Here is a 19,455-nt window from a genome sequence, read left to right on the forward strand (position 1 = left end):
ATACATTTCAAAGCTCCTTTCCATTTTAGAGACAGAGCTTGCAGACAGGAGAAGCAGAGTAAAGAGGAGACTGTGTCTGTATGTGAGCTGTAATGTCAACTCAGAGCCCCGCTCTTCAATGTAGAATTCCCCCTGTTTCAGTGAGTATTCTGCAGACAAATAGCAAGGGAGTGAGTTTGGCCTGGAAAAAGGAGAAAAAGAGCACATCTTTTCTTTTTACCAGAATTTCTCTTCTACAGGATACCTAAAGCTATAAATGTGGGTGGGGTGTGAGCAGGAAATGATGAAATAGACAGTCCATCCTCTAACAGATTTTATTGGTTACACGCACAACTAAGCAAAGCAAAGCAGTGATGTCCAGGCTCCAAGAACAAGACCTCACCAATCCGTTGGCCAGACGTCTTGGGAGTCTTGGGAACCCAGAGAAGGTTGCTGCAAAGGTCCATGTGGATTCAGCTCCTTTAAGTCCAAGGTGATCACGCGATCTTTGGTTTTGCTCCTCTATCAGCTTTCCAAGTCTCTGAGGCTGATAGCACCTTTGCCACCTTCTGATTCTGCTTTTCTGCACTCAGGTTTTATGTTCCCTTCTGTATCCTTCCAGAAGCACTGTCCTTGGCTTTCCCTAACCTCTTCTCCTCCGCTTAAGGAGTCTTAAATCACACAAAAGCAGCTTTTTGTCATTAGCATTTGGGAGTGAGATATTCAGAGAGAAGTTATTCTTACTTTCTTACTGGGAGGGTAATCAAGCACTGGAACAGGTTGCCCAGAGAAGTTGTAGAGTCTCCACTGTAAGGACAGTCAAAACCCAGCTGGACACAGTCCTAGATAATCTGCTCTAGGTGCCCTTGCCTGAACAGGCAGATCGGGCCAGATACCTCCAGAGGCCCCTTCCAACCTCAACCATTCTGTGGTTCACACCTACCGGCAGGCTGCACGGCCCGCCCTCTGCTCCTGGATGGCCCTCTTGTGACAGCAGAGGTAACCCCCTCACATCAAGGTCTGGTATGGCTTGTGTCCCCACCGCTCAACGCCTACTGGGTTGCAGCCAACAGCGGAGCTAAAGGTTCTTCTTGGTGGCAAACACAGAGGCCAACCCAGTCTTGCCCTTGACTATGGCAGGAGGCGCTTGGCCAGCCCCAGTCCTTTCAGGTGGTTCTCAATGCAGAGCCTCACGTGCCTTATCCAGTAACAAGTAGCAACCATGGCAAAGCACACACAGATTTGCATTAGCAGTATGACTACAACAGGATGCAGGAGCGCGTTGAAGACGCCGGTCGCTGTTGGGGACCAGCCAAAGAAAATTTCCCACCAGTGGTGCTCTCCCACCCTCTTAATCCGTTCCACTACCTGCTTTATAACGTTACCATCATGATGTACAGTTATTAGGATCTTTTTAGCTTCTGCCTTAGCATTTTCTAAAAGCTGTTGTAAATTTGCATGCTCTAACATTTCTTTTACTAGAGACAAATCCATACCGATTGGGGTCGGGGTTATACTACGATAAAGGCTATAGTTTCTGATTAGCAATTGGCTAGTAAAAACTGGTGGCTTATACACGAAATCACAGCCTCTAATAATAGCTACATTGCAAGCACACGTATTTGAATCATTGAATACGGTCTGATTGTAGATGTCATTAATTTGCACGTATTTACACACTGTTCTAAAGCATACACACCCTTTCCCTACGTAAACTAACACAGTTTTGTTATTGCTGCCAGGATTGATCTCAAAATGGCACACCCCCTCACTGGTGTCAAAGCAGACATCGCTCGCCTTAAGGGCATCATCTTCGCATATGAATCCCAGGCCCCGTTCCAAGATGCAGGCTTCCAGATCTACAGATTGCCATTTTCTGTCTGACACTCTTGCCCACATCCGGTGGTCCAGGGGATAGACCACGGACCCGTTTGTGCTAATCCCCAGGGCCACGATGGGGTAGACCTTTTCGATGCGGGCTTCCACCACGGTGAGGACGTAGGCGATGACTGAGTTGAGGACCTGGTCGTGGGTGAAGTTCACCAGCCTCCACCAGGCTTGGAGCTGCCGCTCCTTCTCCGTGGCTGAGTCCCACACGATCTTTCGGATCTCGGTGGGGAGGATGCCGTTGTCACCATCCCTCAGGATACCTGCAACGACACTCTGCACCCACATCTGGGCCTGGATGCAACTAAGAGCAAGGGAGACATTATTTTGCTCGATTCCCAGTGCTTGCAACAACACCTGGTGGTCTTTCTCACTTATGTGTTCCCAGGTAGGCAGCACCTCAGACACAAGCCACTGCCCCATCCCTAGGCTGGCCAGGGATGAATTCAGGGGGTTGAGGAGGCCCTGCACGCCTGAGGTGACAGCCTCCAGCTTGTTGGCCAAGACCTCAACGTTCATGCTGTTGAGCACTCCCAGCCCAGCACCTCCTCCTCCCAGGGCTGTGGCCAGAAGGTCTCTCCTGGTGCGGGCCTCTTGCATGGAGCGGCTGTGAAGCCAGGCCTGCCAGCCGGTGTAGAGGGTGGACAGAAAGGGAGCGCAGTGCGGTCTGACGGATGAAATATTGGCAGTGGACAGGGACAGCACCACCTTCTTCAGTGATCGCACAGGGCTGGTCAGCAGCTCTTGGATGTGATTTTGCTTGACTACGTATGGGCCTATCTTGGAAACAAAGGGACGCAGGACAGCAATGATGGGAAACTCTTTTTGAAATCCTTCGGGGCCTCCTATCAACCACTTTCCTCCAAGCTCGGGAGACATTTCTACACTCAGCTTTCCTTGACACCACACTTGGAGGTTTTTCAGTGGACGTGAACAGTATCCATAATCCTGGCTATACCATGATGTCTCTGCATTTAATTCAGATCTACTAAGTGTTTTGCTCTCAGGGGCACAATTTACTGGCACAACCCACTTACGGCTGTTAGGAGCAGTGAGAGTCACAGTGGTGCCATTAATTCGCTTTGCATCAGTTACACTTTCTTGAGAGTATCTAATTTCTAATTTTACTTGGTTCCCCACTTCAGCGTATTGGGCCGCATGCCAGGCCAAAAAGTGGCACCTCAGGGCCTTAAGGGCAGCAAGTGAACGCATCGTGGTGACAATCTTGAATTTAAATGACAACCCCACACTGTTTTGGGCCCAGAGACAGACCACAAAGACTGGCTGGACTAATGTAAAGTTGCACCAACAATCCAATTTTTCCAGGGCACAGTTTTTTTTCTGACTCTTCTTGGTTTTTATTTCAGTTACGGAGATTTGAGTCACCTGCTGATGAGTGGAACCATTAATTACCCTGCATCCTACTTTAATTTCTTGCCCCACCTTCCCCAGCAGCTGCGGAAGCCTGCTGGTGCTATCCCAGCTCCACTCGTTTTCCAAATACACTTCAGTCCCATGCATAACCACTGTTGACAAATTTAAGCGCCTGTTAGAATTTAATCCCATACTACCTGAATATTTCACATGAGCTTGAGACCAAGGCCAATCTGTGCCAATTTTTACATACCGCCTGACCCTGTGCTGGGCTGTGGCCCTTTTGCTGGGGGTTGTGTCTAAGCTGGAACTGACTTTTTCTTGGAGGTGCTGGTGGGTTGGTTGGGCATGTTGCATGCTCAGCACTATAGACATACCAGAAATCAAAGCAAATCCTGCAACCACAAATTTGAAAGCATTTTCCCTGCAGCACACATAGGGATGGTGATGCCACGAAGTTCGCCTTTCCCGCTGGTCACAATCACCTTCCATTTTCCTTCATCTGCAAAACATAAGCAAAGCGGGCTCTCCAGCCCCGTTAATTTCCCTTCCATGCTTTTAACTGTGAAGAATGGAACCATTTTTCCTGTCTTTTTGCCCCCTTTCTGATTTCTACTTGGTACATGGAGGAGCTGGCCTTGTTCACAACCCTAACCGGTCCCATCCACTGGGGTCCCAGCTCCTGGTTCTTCTCTCTAACCCCCCGATATGTTACCAGGTCCCCTGTGTTCCACTCCACGGGGCGCAGCAGCACTCCTAGCTGCTTATCCATCTTGTGGATGTTGGCCTCCTGCACTGAGGCGAGTTGGTGGTATGTATCTGACACCGTCCTCAGCATGTCCTGAACCCACCTGTCTGTCAGCACGCGGGGCTGCAGTTCGTCTGGCGGTGCCCCTCTCTGACACCAGTGCTCCAGCATCTTTGGGTCTCTTGCAGGAGCCATTTTTGGGGGAGAAGGTACGTGAGATGCCACAGCTCCCCGTAATGCCAGGAGGACAAGTGGGAGTTTCTGATCCCAGTCCTTCCTTTGTTGGTTTATGATCTTCCTCAATGCTATCTTCAGTGTTTGGTTGGGCCCCTCCATCAAGCCAGGCTTGTGGAAATGCCCCATGATGTGAAGCTTTTGCTTTATGCCCAATACCTGGCACACACCTTTCGAGACTTCTCCGACGAAGCGTTGGCCATGATCTGAGTCAACCTCCTTTGGGATGCCCCACCGTGAGAAGATGTGCTCTACCAGGATCTTGGCAGTTGTGTTGGCTGTGTTGTTTCGAGCTGGAAATGCTTCCACCCACTTGGTGAAGTTATCACTGATCACCAGGCAGTACTTGTTTCCGAGGGCCGTTTGGGGCAAAGGACCGATGAACTCCATCTGTAGCTTGCTCCAAGGGCCAGAAATCCTCTGGTGGCCCAGGAGGGCTTTTGCTGTTTTTGCATCGGGATTGTTGGCTGCACAGGTGAGGCAGTTGTTGACATACCTCTCTACATCCTCTCTCATCTCAGGCCACCAACCAGCACCCTGTAGCCTTGCCAAGGTCTTGTCTATTCCCAAATGCCCCTGCTCATGAGCCAAAGCCACCAGCTCTGTCCGAACAAGTTCAGGCACCACCCAGACTGGGAAATCTACCCCCTCTCTCCGTGCCAGGACCAGACCCGAGACATCCTTCCAGACCTTGCACCCTTTGTACTCCCTGCCCTGCGCTAGCTCCCGGACACTTGGGTCTTGTGCCTGCAAGCCCAGCAAGTCCACATTCTCCCAGTTCCTGCCTGTAGCCACCAGCAGGGGGCCGTTCTCGGAGGGCCTACTGGCCTTCCACATCTGCCCTTCCTTAGCTCCTTGTTTGGCTTTGGCATCTGCCTCTTTGTTCCACTTCGCCTCCTCTGTTCCCTTCTTGTGGGCCCTGACCTTAATTATCTGGGCTGGGTGTGCCCTCTGCTCTGCCAGCCTGGCAAGGTACTGCAGCTTTTTGGCATAGGTGACAGGCTTGCCATCAGCTGACTGCATGTCCCTCTCCCTCCAGAGTGGCAGCCACTCCAGTGCCACCCTCACCACCCAGCCCGAGTCTGAAAATATGGCCAGCGGCTGGTCTGCTGGCGTGTTCTCAAGGGCAACTGTCACAGCCACCAGCTCGGCGGCCTGGATGGAGTGCGGCAGGCACTTCCCTTTGACCACCTCCCCAGTGCATCGGTTGATGGCAGCGTAGCCCGTGTAGGGGACCCCGTTCTCATGGTAGTTGGAGCCATCTACAAACCATACCACATAGCCTCTGTCCTTGGCATCCACCAAGCTGATGCTGCTCTCAAACAGGGGCGCCCGCTGTGGCTTTGGCTCCCCCATCTCCTCCTCATCCCTCTCGCTGCTGATGACCACCCCATAGATGCTGGGTGGGGGCTCTTGAGTCTCCCCAGGGATGTCCTTGTTGGGCAGTGCCAGCACCCAGTTGGCCATCCTGGGGCTGCGTATGGGTCTGTTCCCTCCCTTCCCTGACAAGAGGTACCTCACTGGGGCACGGGATGTCCTTAGCAGCACTGGGGCAGACCCCACCAAATACTCCCAGTGCTGCAGGGCCCAGATCAATGCCAACACCTCCTTTTCGTATGCAGTGAACTGCTGCTCAGTTGGCGTCAGGAGCCGCGAGGCGTGGGCAATGGGTTGGAGGAGGGCACCATGGTGTTGGCTAAGGGTGGCCCTCAGCCCTGTCCCCACGCTGGCCAGCTGCAGCACATAGGGTCTGTCACCACAGGGCCACACTAGCATGGGGGCTCGGGCAACGCTCTCCTTTAGAGTTTTAACTGCCTCATCCTGCTCTGGACCCCACTCCCACAGAGCATCCTTTCTGAGGAGCTTGCAGAGCGGGGCGGCCTTCTCTGCAAAGCCCTCGATGAACTCTCGGGAGAACTTCACAAGAGCCATGAAGGACCGTAAGGTGGTAACATCAGCTGGTGCTGACAATTTCTGTATCAACTCAACCCGCTGCTTCTCCAGCGAGCGCCCTTCCTCCCTGAGGGTCACCCCTAAATATGACACCTCCTTCCAGCACAGCTGGGCCTTCGTTGGGCTGACCCTGAACCCTGTCTTCTGGATGGCCTCCAGCACCTCTGCCAGAACCTCCAGGTTCTCCTCCTTGGTCTGAGTGTGGATGAGGATGTCACCAGCACAGGATAACACGCTCTCTTTGTGGCTGAGCTTCTCCCACATCTTCAACACATGCATGTGGCAAATGGCAGGGGTGCTGTGAAAGCCTGGGGGGAGCCTGGTAAAGGTGAACTGCCGTCCTTGGAGAGTGAAGGCAAATTTGTGCCAGGACTCAGGGTGCAGGGGGATGGCGAAGGACACGCTGGTCAGGCTGAGCACTGAAAACCACTCTGATCCCCGGAAGATGGCTTCCATGACATCAGGGTATTTGGCCACCGTGGATGCCTTCAGCGGGGTGACCTGGTTGAGGGTGCTGTAGTTAACCGTCAGCCTCCAGGTTTTCCTGTCAGCTTTCCGCAGGGGCCACACCACAGCATTGCTGGTGCTCTGCTGCTCCACCAGCACCCCCTGGTCCAGCAGGGTTTTGACTGTATCCCATAAGCCTTCCTCAGCCTCAACTGGGTACTGGGGCTGCTGCTGAGGAGGGGGGTCTGGCCCTTTTATCACAACTGTGGCATCGATCCGCCCGCAGTCCAGCTTGTTCCTTGCCCAGACCTGTGGGAACTGCTCCGTCACCCGTTTCACTCGGGGCTCCCATTCGGGGTGGATCAGGAGCTCAGGAGCTTTGATGGACATGACTCTGTGGCTTGCTGGGATGATGGGCACATCACTTTGAGGGCAACGTAACATTGTTTGGTTTGCCAGGTCCACTACCACCCCCATCTTTGTAAGAGTGGAGATGGCCAAAATTCCTGGCTTTCCTTTCATTTCCATTTTCCCAAATTTTTCTGACCCCTTGGCAGTTCCAATTTCGAAGGGTATGGGCTCTGTGAATGGCACTGAGGATTTTTGGCCATTTGGCCCAGTTACTTCAATAATTTCGCGTGTTTGGAAGAGCCCAGTTTCACCAGGGGTCATATTCAGAATTGAATAAGAGGCACCAGTATCAATTAACATCACTTGTCCAAGCACCCCTCCTCCAATAGTTATATCAACTATCAGGCGCCCCCACAAATCGGTCTTAATCGGTGCCACAAAAAGGGGCGATGCAGGTGCCTGGCAGCCCTATTGCTGAGCCTTAGACCCCGGGTCGATGGGGTTGGAGCTGCTGTGCTTCTTGGCCTCGTGCAGCGCCAGCTTTCTGAACAGCTCTGCGTCTGGCAAGCCATCGATGTCCTCCTGCTTCTCATATTTGATCAAGCGCTTCCTCAGCTCAGCCCGCCAAGGGTTGGACTTCTGAAACCTCAGCCCTTGCTGGTTTTCCTTCCCCGAGCCGTTCTTGCCATCGGGATCTTTCCGGTTGTCCCCTTGCATTTTCCTCATCCCCGCGTTTTGGAAGGACATGGCTGAGGGTTTCCCCTTTTTCCCCCCCAGCATGTACCCTGGGAACGCCTGCTTTTGTAGCTCAAAATTCTGGGTCAGGATCTGTTCTAGCTCTGACAGCGGCTTCCTCGCCGCATCCCCACCTGCAATCACCCGCAAAGGGGGGGTCAGCCCCACCACCAGCGGCTCCTTGAATTCGGGCCTGTCAAAATCAAGGGGGGACTCCTTAGAACCAGGCAGCCCCGCCATCTGGTAGAGCATCTTTTTACGGTTGACATAGGCATCTGGCCGCTCCTCGGGGTTCTGCTTCTCCTGGTGGAAGAGCACCAAGGGGTTGACCTCTGGAAAAAACACCTTTAGCACCGCCGACTGGACGTCCCCAATATCCTGGACATTGCCCATTTGCACATCCCCCGGCAGGGCCGCGAAATCATCAGGTTTCATGCACTTCCTCACCACGTCTATCAGGTCACTGACCGCACTGCCGCTCTGGCACCTGGGCAGCCTCTGGGCCCTGGACAGCCAGTTGACCGCTGTCTCTTTGGTCAGCGGCCCCAGCATCTTTCCCACCGTCTTGAGCTGCTCGGGGGTGAACCAAAGCATGGCCCGGTTGGTATCAATGGCCTGCAGTGGGCCATGGCTGACTGGCTCATCAGGAGGACTTTTCTTAGTTTTAGCAGCCTCTGTGTCACTGCCCTGCAGCTGGCACACCTCCTCCCGCAGGGGAGCATATGGGGATGGCCTGGTGGGGCCGTTGGCCCCCCACACATCATCCTCATAGTCATAGTGGGGTGGGTGCGGATCAAGACAGTCATCCCCCTCGCCGTTCCCGAACCGACTCCTCTTGCCCTGGATGGCAGCCACAATGCCCCGCGACACCCCCAGCTCAGCCTGCAGCTCCTGGATCTTGGCGTGGCACACCTTGTGATCAGGGCCATTGCCGCGGTCCCGCTGGGCATCCTGCAGGACAGCCCGCACCGCGCTCTGCGCATCATGTGTCTCCCCGATCCATTTGCCCACCTCCTTCTCTAACTCCTCTGTTTTCAACTTCTCGTAGCCCAGCTTGCTCTCCAGCCGGGTTATCTCCACCGCGCTCCTCAGCGAGTCTCCGCACAGACCCTGAACCTCTGCCCGCAGGTTATCCACCTGCATCTTGAGCTCGCCTTTGGCCTGCTCCAGTGTCTGCACACTCTCAAGAGCCTCCTTAAGCAACTTCGACAACTCCCTGCCCACCATCAGCAAACCCTGCAAGGCCGCTCTCTTTTTGCACTTGTTAGTGGGTTTGGGCTTTTTGTTCTCCTCGGACCAGCTCTCCCACTGCTGACACAGCTGCTGGTACGCCTCGGGGCCCTGAAAGGCCCCAGGGGACCAAATCGGGGGGAGACACTTCTGGAGCACAAATTGCTCCAGCTTCCAGTTGCTAACGATATCAGACATCATAGTGAGAGTTGGGGTGACGAGCTGAGAGACGACCGCGTTTCACAGCACAACTACCATAACACCAGGACCCCACGGACCCACAAACCAACCCTCCAAAAAGCCCCACGACCTCCCTGGGACACCAAACCCAGCAGCAAGGGAAGGGGGTGGGGGGGACAAGGGGACAGTGGGGGATGGGGGACAAAAGACCTGGCAGGCGGCTGCTGCGGCCCGCCGGCACCCGGGGTGCGGGCAAAGAGGAGGAAAAGAGGAGGACCCCGATAATAAGATCTCACCAATCCTCGTCCAGATGCACTGGGAGTCCCGGGGACCTGGGGATGGATGCTGCAGAGCTCCGCTGGATTTGGCACCTTTAGGGTCAAGGTGCTGGCGGGGTCTCGGAGCCGGCAGCTCTTTATAGCCATGGCAGATGGTTGTTTGGGGAGGATATCGCCTGTTTGCTTCCTCGGTGCCTTTCCCTCCCTCAGGTGCGGCATCTCCACCACTATCTTCCCAAGGACAATTTGCTTGGCTTCTCTTATCCTCTCCGGCACTGATAACCACAGAGCAGGTGCTCTGCTCATTATTTTTTTTCAGGGGGGCCGGATTAGTCACCGCTATGTCTCAAGAAGCTCTGCTTGCACCAAGTGCCCTCAAGAGGGAGATCTGGAGCAGCCACTGCCGCCTGTCCCTGACCACCCGTACCCCAAGATTCCCTTTATGGCCCACTTGCTTTCTGCACCCCTCTGCTAGCCCCTCAGCCTGAGGAACATCACACCTGGGCCCCAAACCATCTGAACACTTGTTCCCCCTCAATTTACACAATGAATATTTCACATCCATTTTATCTCCCAAACTTCAGCAGCAGAATTTCAATGCCATCCTATTGCACACAGGCGGGTAGCTGGGGGTGAAACCCTGCTCCCCACAGCATGGAGGGGGGCTAAGCCCTGCTGCAGCATCAGCTGAACTGCAGCTGGAGGTCTGCAGCTGCAGAGACAAAGTCACGGCTTCACCCCACAAACCACACTGCAGCTCAGAGCCCTGCACACCACTCGGCCCCCTTCGTTTTCCTCTGCCATTACACAGAAAAGGGCATTACTCATCCTCCTGTCGTTCTCAGTGCTGCTTCTCTCCCTCCCTCATTAAAAATAAGTACTTGGGGGGAGGGAGGGAGAGAAGCTCCCACGCAGCTGCTTGAGCCCTGCGGATTACCCGCTGGGGACCCCACCACCCTATGATCTCCTAACTCCAATAACTGCATGCCAAGGCTGAGCAGCACTCTCCAGTTCAAAAGTCCTGTAGTCCAAAAGCACTGAGGGTGCAGCTTTGTCCTTGTTTTTTATGCCCAATGTTTGCATTTGTGGCTACTGAAGGCAGCTCAGCCCCCTGGATCCGACCATCCCCGATGGGCAGTTCCCCTCTCCAGCCCCTGCATGCTCAGCACAGCCTGGCTCATGGTTCTGCTGCAAAATGGGATTTCAGCAGAACTGGGGACCCCGCTGAGCCATGCTTCTCCACTACAGACCTCTTATTTCCCAATGGTTTGCTCTAGTTACCCAAAGCAACACATTTTGTTGGAAAAAAGACACCAAGGTGGAGGGGGGGGAGGGGGGGGGAGAGGGGGGAGAAATAGAGTTAGAAATGTAACAAAGCTGGCAAAGGACCAGGAAATTGGTGCTAGGAAGGTGAGATGAGGGTATGGGCAAGGAGCAGATCTTCAGGGAGACTGTGGAGATGGGGCAGGGATGAGGTTGGGCAGAGGATCAAGAAGGTTGGCTTTTACTGTATACATTAAAGACTTAAATCCCACTAGAAGCTGTGAGGCAAGTAGCACAAACACACGAAAATTCAGATTCCCCTCCATCTTGCCCCAGCCACCAGCAAGGCTCATGATCAGCGCTCCACAGGAGCCGCTGTACCCCGGCAAGGTCACAAACACCTCTTGTTTGTGTGAACAGATGGGTTCAGCTCACCCCCCTGTGCTCTTCCCAGACAGCAGCCCCAAACAAAGCGGGGATGTGATAAGCACCACCTGGCTGCCCGCACGCTCCCACGGCGCTGGGGCTGCTGTTGGAGATGGGCTGCCAGACACAGGCGTCCCACCTCTGGTGTGTTTACTGGGAGCAGCACCCAGCCCTGAGAACCACGTCATTTTGAACAAAAAGAGAAAAAGAAAGCCACAAAACTGCTCCAGCGTTAAGCTTTTACATTGTTAATATTCTTCTTCTCTTTCCATCGGACAAATGTAAGTTAAAATGCTGCAGGGAAGTATCTCTAAAGCTGCTATAATCATAAAATCATTTGAGTTGGAAGGGACCCTTAAAGGCCATCTAGTTTAACTCCCCTGCAATGAACAGGGACACTTACAGCTCCATCAAGTGCTCAGAGCCCAGGGGAACCCTCAAAACTCAAAGCGTCTGCTTCAACAAGCCACTGTCACCAACCTTCTGGCAGCATTTGAAGCCCACAGTAATGTGCCCTGTGCCCAAGGCTGTAACAGTGCTTACTCCACCTCTGGGAACACTCTGGTCCTGGCCAGGAGGTCAGAAGATGGGCAGGGGTCGCCAGAAAGAGAGGTGGGAAAGGAGGGATCCAGCCATGGCAGCAGGCAGGACAACTCATGTGCAGTGGAAAAGCTCTCCTGCAGTTGCACATCTTCAGTGAGGGGCCTTGATAAAAAAGGTCCCCACAGCCTCTATGGGTAGGTCCTCATATGAGAGCTCTGGAAAGGGGAAATCTGACCAGGTGCTCATGAGGGGAGCCAGCCCCAGTGGGGGACAACCTTTTGAGTTCACTGCAGCCTTCATGAGAATACTGCACTCCGTCACTCCCTGAAAATGCAATTAAAACCTGCCTGCCTTGTCTGAATCACTGTGTTGCAATTCCCTTCCCCTTGTCTGCAGCCAGGTGCTTTCCCTTCCCTTTATGTGCAGCTTGGAGTTGGGGTCACTCTCCTTTGGGGCCATCCCAATTCTCCCATCACCCCAAAACCCCTCAATGCCCCCCTGGTGGTCTCCACCCAAACAAAAGCACCAGCAATGCGCAGAAACCATAGAAAATAAGATGCTGCCAACACAGCTCTGATGGATGGCTGCGCCCTGTGAGAAGGGCTGTGCACTTAAAGGAATGAAATGAGCTGGAAAGCACTGAAATGACCTCTGGGCTGCTCCTGCCAGGAAAGAGTTAAGGAATGATTCAGCCGACCCTACATTTGACTCTTCACCACAAGGCTCTGGGTGGTTGTAGCAGGAAATTGTATTAAACAGAAGGGTGTGGGGGAAACATGTTAGAGCAGCGTAGAAAAATCTGGTGAAAAGTTAAAAAACTACGCCAGATGGGATGGAAAATCCTTTCTTCCCATTCATCTGACAACTCACAAATCCAGGAGGTCCTGAGTGGAGGGAGGGGGAACCCCAGAGCCCCCCCAGAGACCCTGTGGGCATGAGCCAGGAGGGAACCCCAGCAAAAAGAGAGAAGAAAATGACAGCACACAAGAGATTTCTTCCCAAAGATGGAAATACTGAAGTCTTGCAACCCCTGCACCCCACCGCTCCCTGCACTTTCACTCCATGCATTTCACTGCTCAAATCCAAGCCATTCCTGCTCCAAATCCTTCACCTATAACATCAATACAACAAACGAGGCACTCGGTGTCAAAGCTCAGGGCCAGGTGGGGAGCCTGAGAAGAATTTCCTTACTTTTGCGGTTTGTCAGCCACTAAATTTGTTTGAGGTTTCTTGCTGTCGTCTTCAAAGCGTTCTGCGATGCCTCTCTCGTGTGAGATGGAGAGCTCTCAGCATTTTCCAGGCTCAGGACGGAATGCCTCCTGCACAAGGACGGTTTGCTGTGTGGTGAATCCCGGAGGCTGCAGTTAATTTTGCTGCCTTCTGCTGAAGCGGAGTGCCTGAAGTTACATCTTCTCATTTAGAGAGCAAATTGATTTCGACAGAAGACAGCCAAAGGGTGTTGTTTTATTCATTTAGGGCCCTCTGAGCCAGCTTGCTGCTCTCTGATACCTAAAGGCCAGATTTTACAACAGGAGGAGATGCTAGATGGTGAAATAGGAGGAAATCATTAAAGAGAGCAAGCCCAGCCCGTCGCCCTGACACCTGATTGTGAGAGCGGGGACCTCTCACCACCAACACCAGCAGCACCTGCACACAGCTGGATGATGTTGGACATGGCCACCATGGCCAGGCCATGGCTCTGGCTCTGGCTCTGCCTGCAGCTCCCAGGTAAGAGGGATATCTCTGGATGAGGGCAATTTAAATCGCCAGTCCCAGGTAACAGCGATAGAATGAGAGGAAATGGCCTCAAGTTGTTCCAGGGGAGGCTCAGGTTGGGTATTAGGGAACATTTCTTCTCAGGCAGAGTGGTGAGGTGTTGGAACACGATGCCCAGGGAGGCAGTGGAGTCACTGTCCCTGGAGGCGGTCAGGAACTGCAGAGATGTGGCACTCAGGAACGTGGATAGTGGGCATGGTGTGGTAGGAGGCTGGTTGGACTGGATGATCTTAGACATCTTTTGGAACCTTAACGATTCTATGGTTCTATAATTCATGGGGTGAATCATAGGGGATATGGACCGAATGTATCGTCAGTGTACTTATACTACGTATATATAGTGCATATAAGAGTTGCCCCAGTGTAGTGGTGGGGTCACCCCAGGCTCCCCAAAACACCAGCAGTTGTACCAAAAGTCCCAGATGGGAAAAACTAAATAACTAATTAGAGACATACAAGAAGGTGCCTTTGGGGAGAAAAGCACCACAGTACGGCGGGGTTGGCTAGCTTCCCTCTGGACAAGATTGCAATAAATTCCAGTTTGCCTCATGTGGGTAAAGGGGAACCAATTGGCCCCCGTGGCTCCATTCCTGAGCTGCTGCCTCATTCCCACCTGAACCCCAGCTCCCAGACCTCTCACCATCATGGGGCAGCCAGGGCCAAGCACATGCTGTGCGGGTGGGCTTGCAGGGCTGGAGTTGCATGGTGCAGTTTGCAACAGTGGCCATGGAAGTTTGAAGGAATATGTAAATTTTAAGGCAAATAAAAAAGGGGAAAAGGGCTCTGTTCAGCTTTCTGCATGGCTGTAAATCTCGCCTGGGAAACAGGCAGGGGAAGGGAGAGCATCCTTATCTCCTGAGGCTGTTTTTCACAGGGGCTGTGCAGCTGCACAGGATTATTTGCTGAACACAAAGCCCTGCGCCAGCTCCTGTTTTCCTTCCCCAAGGCCATGCCAGCTCACTCCTCTCACACACAAACACCACTCCTATCTGCCCAGACCTGAGATAATTTTCCAGCAGTACCTGCACAGCCCAAACAAGGCGATGCAAACACCAAAACGAAGCTTTCAAATCTTTTTGCTACCTTTGCGTTGTTCTCCCTCTCCAAATTGCAAAATTCTTATGAAAAACAGCCATCCAAAAATAAATATCAAATAAAATGAAATGTCTTTATCTTTATATTCATTTTCCCAATCTTTCCAAATTTTTTCTGCCCTTTCTAGAGATGTGTCTTAGGAAGAGACCAACGCATCCCACAGCAACAGCTCTGGAGATGCTCAGGTTTCTAGCTACAAAACAACAGAAATAATCTAAAAGTTTTAGCAACCAAAATAAGGGATGGAAGGGGCTCAGAAGAGTCTCTGGGTTCCAAAACTGAGAGAATACAAAAAATACAGCACTGTTAAAATGCTTAAAATCATTCTTCCATTCCTCTCTGCCACTGAGCTCCGTCTCTGGATGAGCGGTTGTGGGGTGATGTATGTGGTTTTACAGAAATAGATACAATAATAATTATTATTTTTCCAAAAAGTAGCTGGGAAACCGAAAAGGCCTCTGAAGGAATATCACAGAACCATAGACCAGGCTCTGAGCACCTGACAACACTGTCGGTGTCCCTGTTCATCGCAGGGAAGTTGGACTAGATGACCATTTAGGGTCTCTTCCAACTCAAACGATTCCGTGATAGAATCATAGAACATCAAGTTGGAAAGGACCCACAAGGATTACTGTGTCCAGCTTGTAACACAGGCTGATGCTTCTGTTAGAGGGTTTCTGGTCTGATGCCAGTTACTAAGTATAGAAGGAAAAGTTGGGCCGTTATTTAAGAGACAAGTGGACGTGGCACTGAGGGACGTGGGTCAGTGGTGGGACCTGGTAGGTCAGGCCAATGGTTGGACTTGGGGATCTTGAAGATCTTTTCCAACCTATGGATCTAACGAAGGTGAAATACACAGCTCTGCGTTCCTGCCTCTTTTTGTAGGTTTCTGTACAAATCTACTTTCATCCCAGACTCCAGGGCATATCTTAGCCCAGACAAACAGCAGCACAGAAATCATCTGCCCTACGAAGAGGGATCACACTGGGCTCTACTGGTACCGCTGGAACCAGGGCAGGCAACACTTTGAGTTCTTGCTATTTTCCAATCCTCTGGGAAAAGCCACATATGGCGCAAACGTCAGCCAGGAGAAGTTCAGCATTCACGGGATGAGTTCCCACCACTCCTCCAGGCTGCACATCAGCCGGCTGCACGGCTCCGACAATGGCACCTACTACTGCTGCACCATCCAGTCCTCCGAGCTCATCCTGGGCACTGCGACCCAGCTCAGCGTGGGTGAGCATCACTCCTGGGGCTCCAAACCGTGCGGCAGTGGGCTGGGATGAGGGGGAGCATGTTGGCTTCCCAATCTGGAGGTGTAAGGCTGGGGCTTCGGGGTCAATGAGATGGGATAAGTCAGAAAATGCAGCAAAGAGCTACAGTGCATTTCTTGGTGGGCTTCTGGGGAGACAAACAACGTACTGAATTGAGATGCAGCTATAGATGCTGGCTCTAAAACACCCCTTCTTGCTTTTTGCAGACATACCTCTCATCTCACATTCATTGTGCTGTCTCAAAATTCCCTTTGGGATCGTTGCTGCTTCAAAGAGAAGCTGATTTCAGATAAAGGAGAACAGTTGTTTTTTTTTAATCAGCTATGCACCTATCTATGTCCCAAAAGCAAGGCATGAAAAACATGGCTGAAATTCAGCACCTTCAAGGACGCTCCAATTTAAAACTAAGACCCAGCAGGTGGCTGGAAAAGACTCAACTCTGCAGAACATTTTTTTTCCTCTTCAATAGCCAGGATAAAACAAATCACCTCTAAGTTCCCTTAGATCTATCATTTTATTAGAAAAAATAATGCAGTTTTGAGCAACAACTGCAGCAATGTGAATACGGAAGAGACTCAGAGACCCCTGAAAACCCCCCATGCTGCTGCAATCCCTGTGCTCCTGTGTATAGGGGGCTTGGGGTTGGAAACCAACAAGCAGTGATGTAAAACCTTAAAATAGATGAGGCTGTGCCTGGCTGTAAGCATGGCTTGGGGATTTTTTCCTTCTTTCTGCTTTAATCCTGCCTATGTTTGCTCACTTAGCTTTTTATTAAAACTAGGGACTTTCTAACCAGTGAGGGGCTCAGGATGCTCCTGACACCCAACTCGGGCAATTTCAAATGGTCTCAAGATGTTTTTTCGTTTTGTTCATTAAGAGATCCAAAGAGGTCTCAATTGTAATTAACATCAACGTTTGCAACAGTGCAACCTGACACAGGCTGCTCAGAGAAGCCATGGGTGCCCCATTCCTGGAGGTGCTCAAGGTTGGGAACCCTGGTCCAGTGGGGGGTGTCCCTGTCTATGGCAGTGGGTTGGAACCAGATGGGCTTTAAGGTCCCTTCCACCAAACTATTCTGTGATTCTATGCTGGGTGTAGTTTTAAAAGCTGCCGTTTCCAGCCACCTCCTGTTTGCTGTGCTCAGCGTGACATTAACACTCTTCTACCTCTCTCCCAAACAGTCGATGTTTTGCCTCTGCCTTCAGTGTCCACAGTGGCCCCATTCACCAAGAAACCCACGCGATGCAAAGCCATCATCAACAAGAAAGGTACAGGAACGTGTTGGCTCTGCCTGCTCCAGAAGCAATGCCTGGGTTCTATGTGGGTGTAGAGGCAAGGAAGGATTTCCTTTTAGCTCTAGTGCTCCCCAGGGATGTAGCTCACCTGGATGCAGCATCAGGTGGATCCCTGCACCAGCAAGAATGACACAAAAAAGTTATCAAAAACCCAGAGCTAAGCTCCCCATGATGCTTTTGATTTAGTGCATTCTCAAGGGATATTCCGGGGTAATGCTCATGGCCTCACCCACATGCACATGGCCTCCCAAGAACAAGATCTGCTTTTCTCCTTCCTCACCCCGTGCTCCTCCACCCGGGTAGGACAGTGCTGCAGTGCTGAGCTGTAGGGGCAGCTCCTCACTCTGTCCCCCATTGCAGGTGCCTGCAGCCTCCTGGTCTGGGTCCCACTGGCTGCCACTGCCCTGCTGCTCCTGCTGAGCCTGATCCCCACCATCCGCCGCTTCTATCGTAAGCATCGTACCCTGGTACAGCCTGGGATTGGGGTGGGGAGTGTGGGGGGAGCTGGGGGGACCCAAAGCTGATTGGCACCATTTCCCCACAGGACTACGGAGGAGGCTGTGGCTTCGAGTCCACAGAAAGTAAATCCTTCTGGGAAAAGCTATGGAGAATTGCCTGTGTGGTGCTGAGCCCTGCTGGGATGTGAGCCATGGAGGACACTGCAGAGGACTGGATCAGATCCTGCACTGTGTCAAGCCTTTCTCAAGGAGACTTTGGGAGCTCAGCAGCTGGCTCTGCACTGGGACTGGGGTATCAAATGGATGCATCTGGGCTGGAAAGATGCTCTGGGCTCTGTGCTGGTTGATGACTTTGGTAAGGAACACTTTGAGAGGTGGCTGCACACCTCGTGAAGTTATTAGAAAGGGTAAATATATCATTCAGCTCTGCAGGCTGGCACCTTGTGGCCCTGAGTTGGGTTGGATTTGGTCAGCAAGGGACTACGAATGTGGTGAGGAGCAGGGGAGCGAGCAGGGGTTAAAGCCTGCAAAATGCTGTGGGGGAAGCTGAGCCTGCAGGCAGACACAACCCATCCCAAGGCCAAGCAACCAGTGGAGCAGCAGCTGATAACAGGCAGAGGAGCCCAACAGCACGGCGCTGCCCCAGCCATGGGCGCTGAGCCCCTGTGGCACCACGGTGCTGAGCACAGGGCGGCTTCCCTCCCCTCTTAACACAGCAGCCAGCACACCTCTCCTCAGCTCCACCGTGCCCATGACAGCACTAACCTCACCACCCCCAAAAAAACCTTTTATTTTTGATTTTAAGGAGAAAAGTCAGCCCTGAGTGGCAGTACCATGTTCCTGTTGCACAGTGGCCGTGGTAGCTGGGACACAGGGATGGTCCCCATGCCACCAGGCACATGCATAGCACTGGCTGTGCTCTCAGCACACAGAACAGGCAATTGTTAGGAGTTTTACGTCATGCATTTTTTATGCAATTGCTGTAAAGAAACACTTTCAAGCTTTCTGTGTGCAGAATTCCATTCTAGCAAAAAAAAACAAACAACCAAACTCAGCCCTTTGATGAGCATTCACTATGGGCTCCCTTCCCATGGGAAAACCTGCAGCTCAGCTGTGTGCAATCACAGGAGAGGACAGGCAGCAGCAGCCCAGGGCTCCGCACCTCCTTCTGAAACGCAGCTTTGTGCACTTCACCAAAGGAAACTGTGAACAAAATCTGATAATGCCTCATCTCATCAGTGGGGGGTTTTTGGGCAGTGAGCTTCAGAGATCTGAGCGGGTTTCACAAATGCAAGAGCTGGTGGAAAAATCACCCCTCTTTCATAGACTTCTTCCAGAGCGTATGTAAGAAAGAAACAGGACCACTGATGAAAAGCAGCTTTCACATCTGAGAAAATGAGCCCCCAGAAGTGTTCTTTTTGTTGTTGTTCTTAACTTGAAAGAAACAACAGTCGAGGTCAGGGATGCTGCATTGCAGAGCGAGCGGGAAAGGCATGTTTGTGGTGAAACCCCACGGAAAAACACGTGTGTGTGACTGCTGAAGGCAGCGAGCAGAAAGGCCTTGTGGTCACAGTGTCACCCGGTGATGTCCTCCAGGTGGTGCTCCCCCATTTCTTCCTCACTTCACACGTCCTCCCAGAAACTCTCCAGCCTTCTGCCCCCTCCTTCATGCATGGAAGCAGGCTCACAGCAGCCAGAGCTGCTGAATGCCCACTTATACGTGCAGTTATATACATATTATTTCATACATCTTGACAGTTATATATATCTTGAAAGATATTTGTAGGAAAAAAACCCACTCTGCTCCTGCATTATGTTTCCCTGTAGCTCTTCTGCACTATTTGCCCTCCAACACTCCTGCCATGAACAAATCCCAGGCACCAGCACTGCAAACCCACACGGCACAGCTGCAGGAACACGAAAATCACT

The 19,455-nt window shown here is 52.2% G+C and overlaps 2 protein-coding genes across 2 annotated transcripts; one reads left to right on the top strand and one right to left on the bottom strand.

The window, feature by feature from the left end:
- Nucleotides 1–308: 308 nt before the first annotated feature.
- LOC122157215 lies at nucleotides 309–10,667 on the bottom strand. The gene is made up of 2 exons (XM_042812711.1): nucleotides 9,415–10,667; nucleotides 309–3,742 (listed from the first exon to the last, which is right to left on the bottom strand). The coding sequence occupies exon 2, from the start codon at nucleotides 3,730–3,732 to the stop codon at nucleotides 1,111–1,113; it is 2,622 nt and encodes an 873-aa protein (XP_042668645.1). The 5' UTR covers nucleotides 3,733–3,742; nucleotides 9,415–10,667; the 3' UTR covers nucleotides 309–1,110.
- Nucleotides 10,668–12,403: 1,736 nt separating this feature from the next.
- CD8B (CD8b molecule) lies at nucleotides 12,404–18,922 on the top strand. The gene is made up of 5 exons (XM_042812044.1): nucleotides 12,404–13,356; nucleotides 15,385–15,735; nucleotides 16,955–17,041; nucleotides 17,429–17,518; nucleotides 17,613–18,922. The coding sequence occupies exons 1-5, from the start codon at nucleotides 13,290–13,292 to the stop codon at nucleotides 17,651–17,653; spliced, it is 636 nt and encodes a 211-aa protein (XP_042667978.1). The 5' UTR covers nucleotides 12,404–13,289; the 3' UTR covers nucleotides 17,654–18,922.
- Nucleotides 18,923–19,455: the final 533 nt, after the last annotated feature.

This window comes from Centrocercus urophasianus, unplaced genomic scaffold (genome assembly GCF_019232065.1).
Source record: "Centrocercus urophasianus isolate 14NV4802_14NV808 unplaced genomic scaffold, USGS_Curo_1.0 seq_13, whole genome shotgun sequence".
NCBI lineage: Eukaryota > Metazoa > Chordata > Aves > Galliformes > Phasianidae > Centrocercus > Centrocercus urophasianus.

What these genes read in the sequence shown, in the direction of transcription:
- CD8B (XM_042812044.1), top strand. Translation starts at nt 13,290, where the DNA reads ATGATGTTGGACATGGCCACCATGGCCAGGCCATGGCTCTGGCTCTGG. An exon ending in TGCGACCCAGCTCAGCGTGG is followed by an intron (nt 15,736 to 16,954) that starts GTGAGCATCACT and finishes TCTCCCAAACAG; the next exon opens with TCGATGTTTTGCCTCTGCCT. An exon ending in CACCATCCGCCGCTTCTATC is followed by an intron (nt 17,519 to 17,612) that starts GTAAGCATCGTA and finishes ATTTCCCCACAG; the next exon opens with GACTACGGAGGAGGCTGTGG.
- LOC122157215 (XM_042812711.1), bottom strand. Translation starts at nt 3,732, where the DNA reads ATGGAAGGTGATTGTGACCAGCGGGAAAGGCGAACTTCGTGGCATCAC.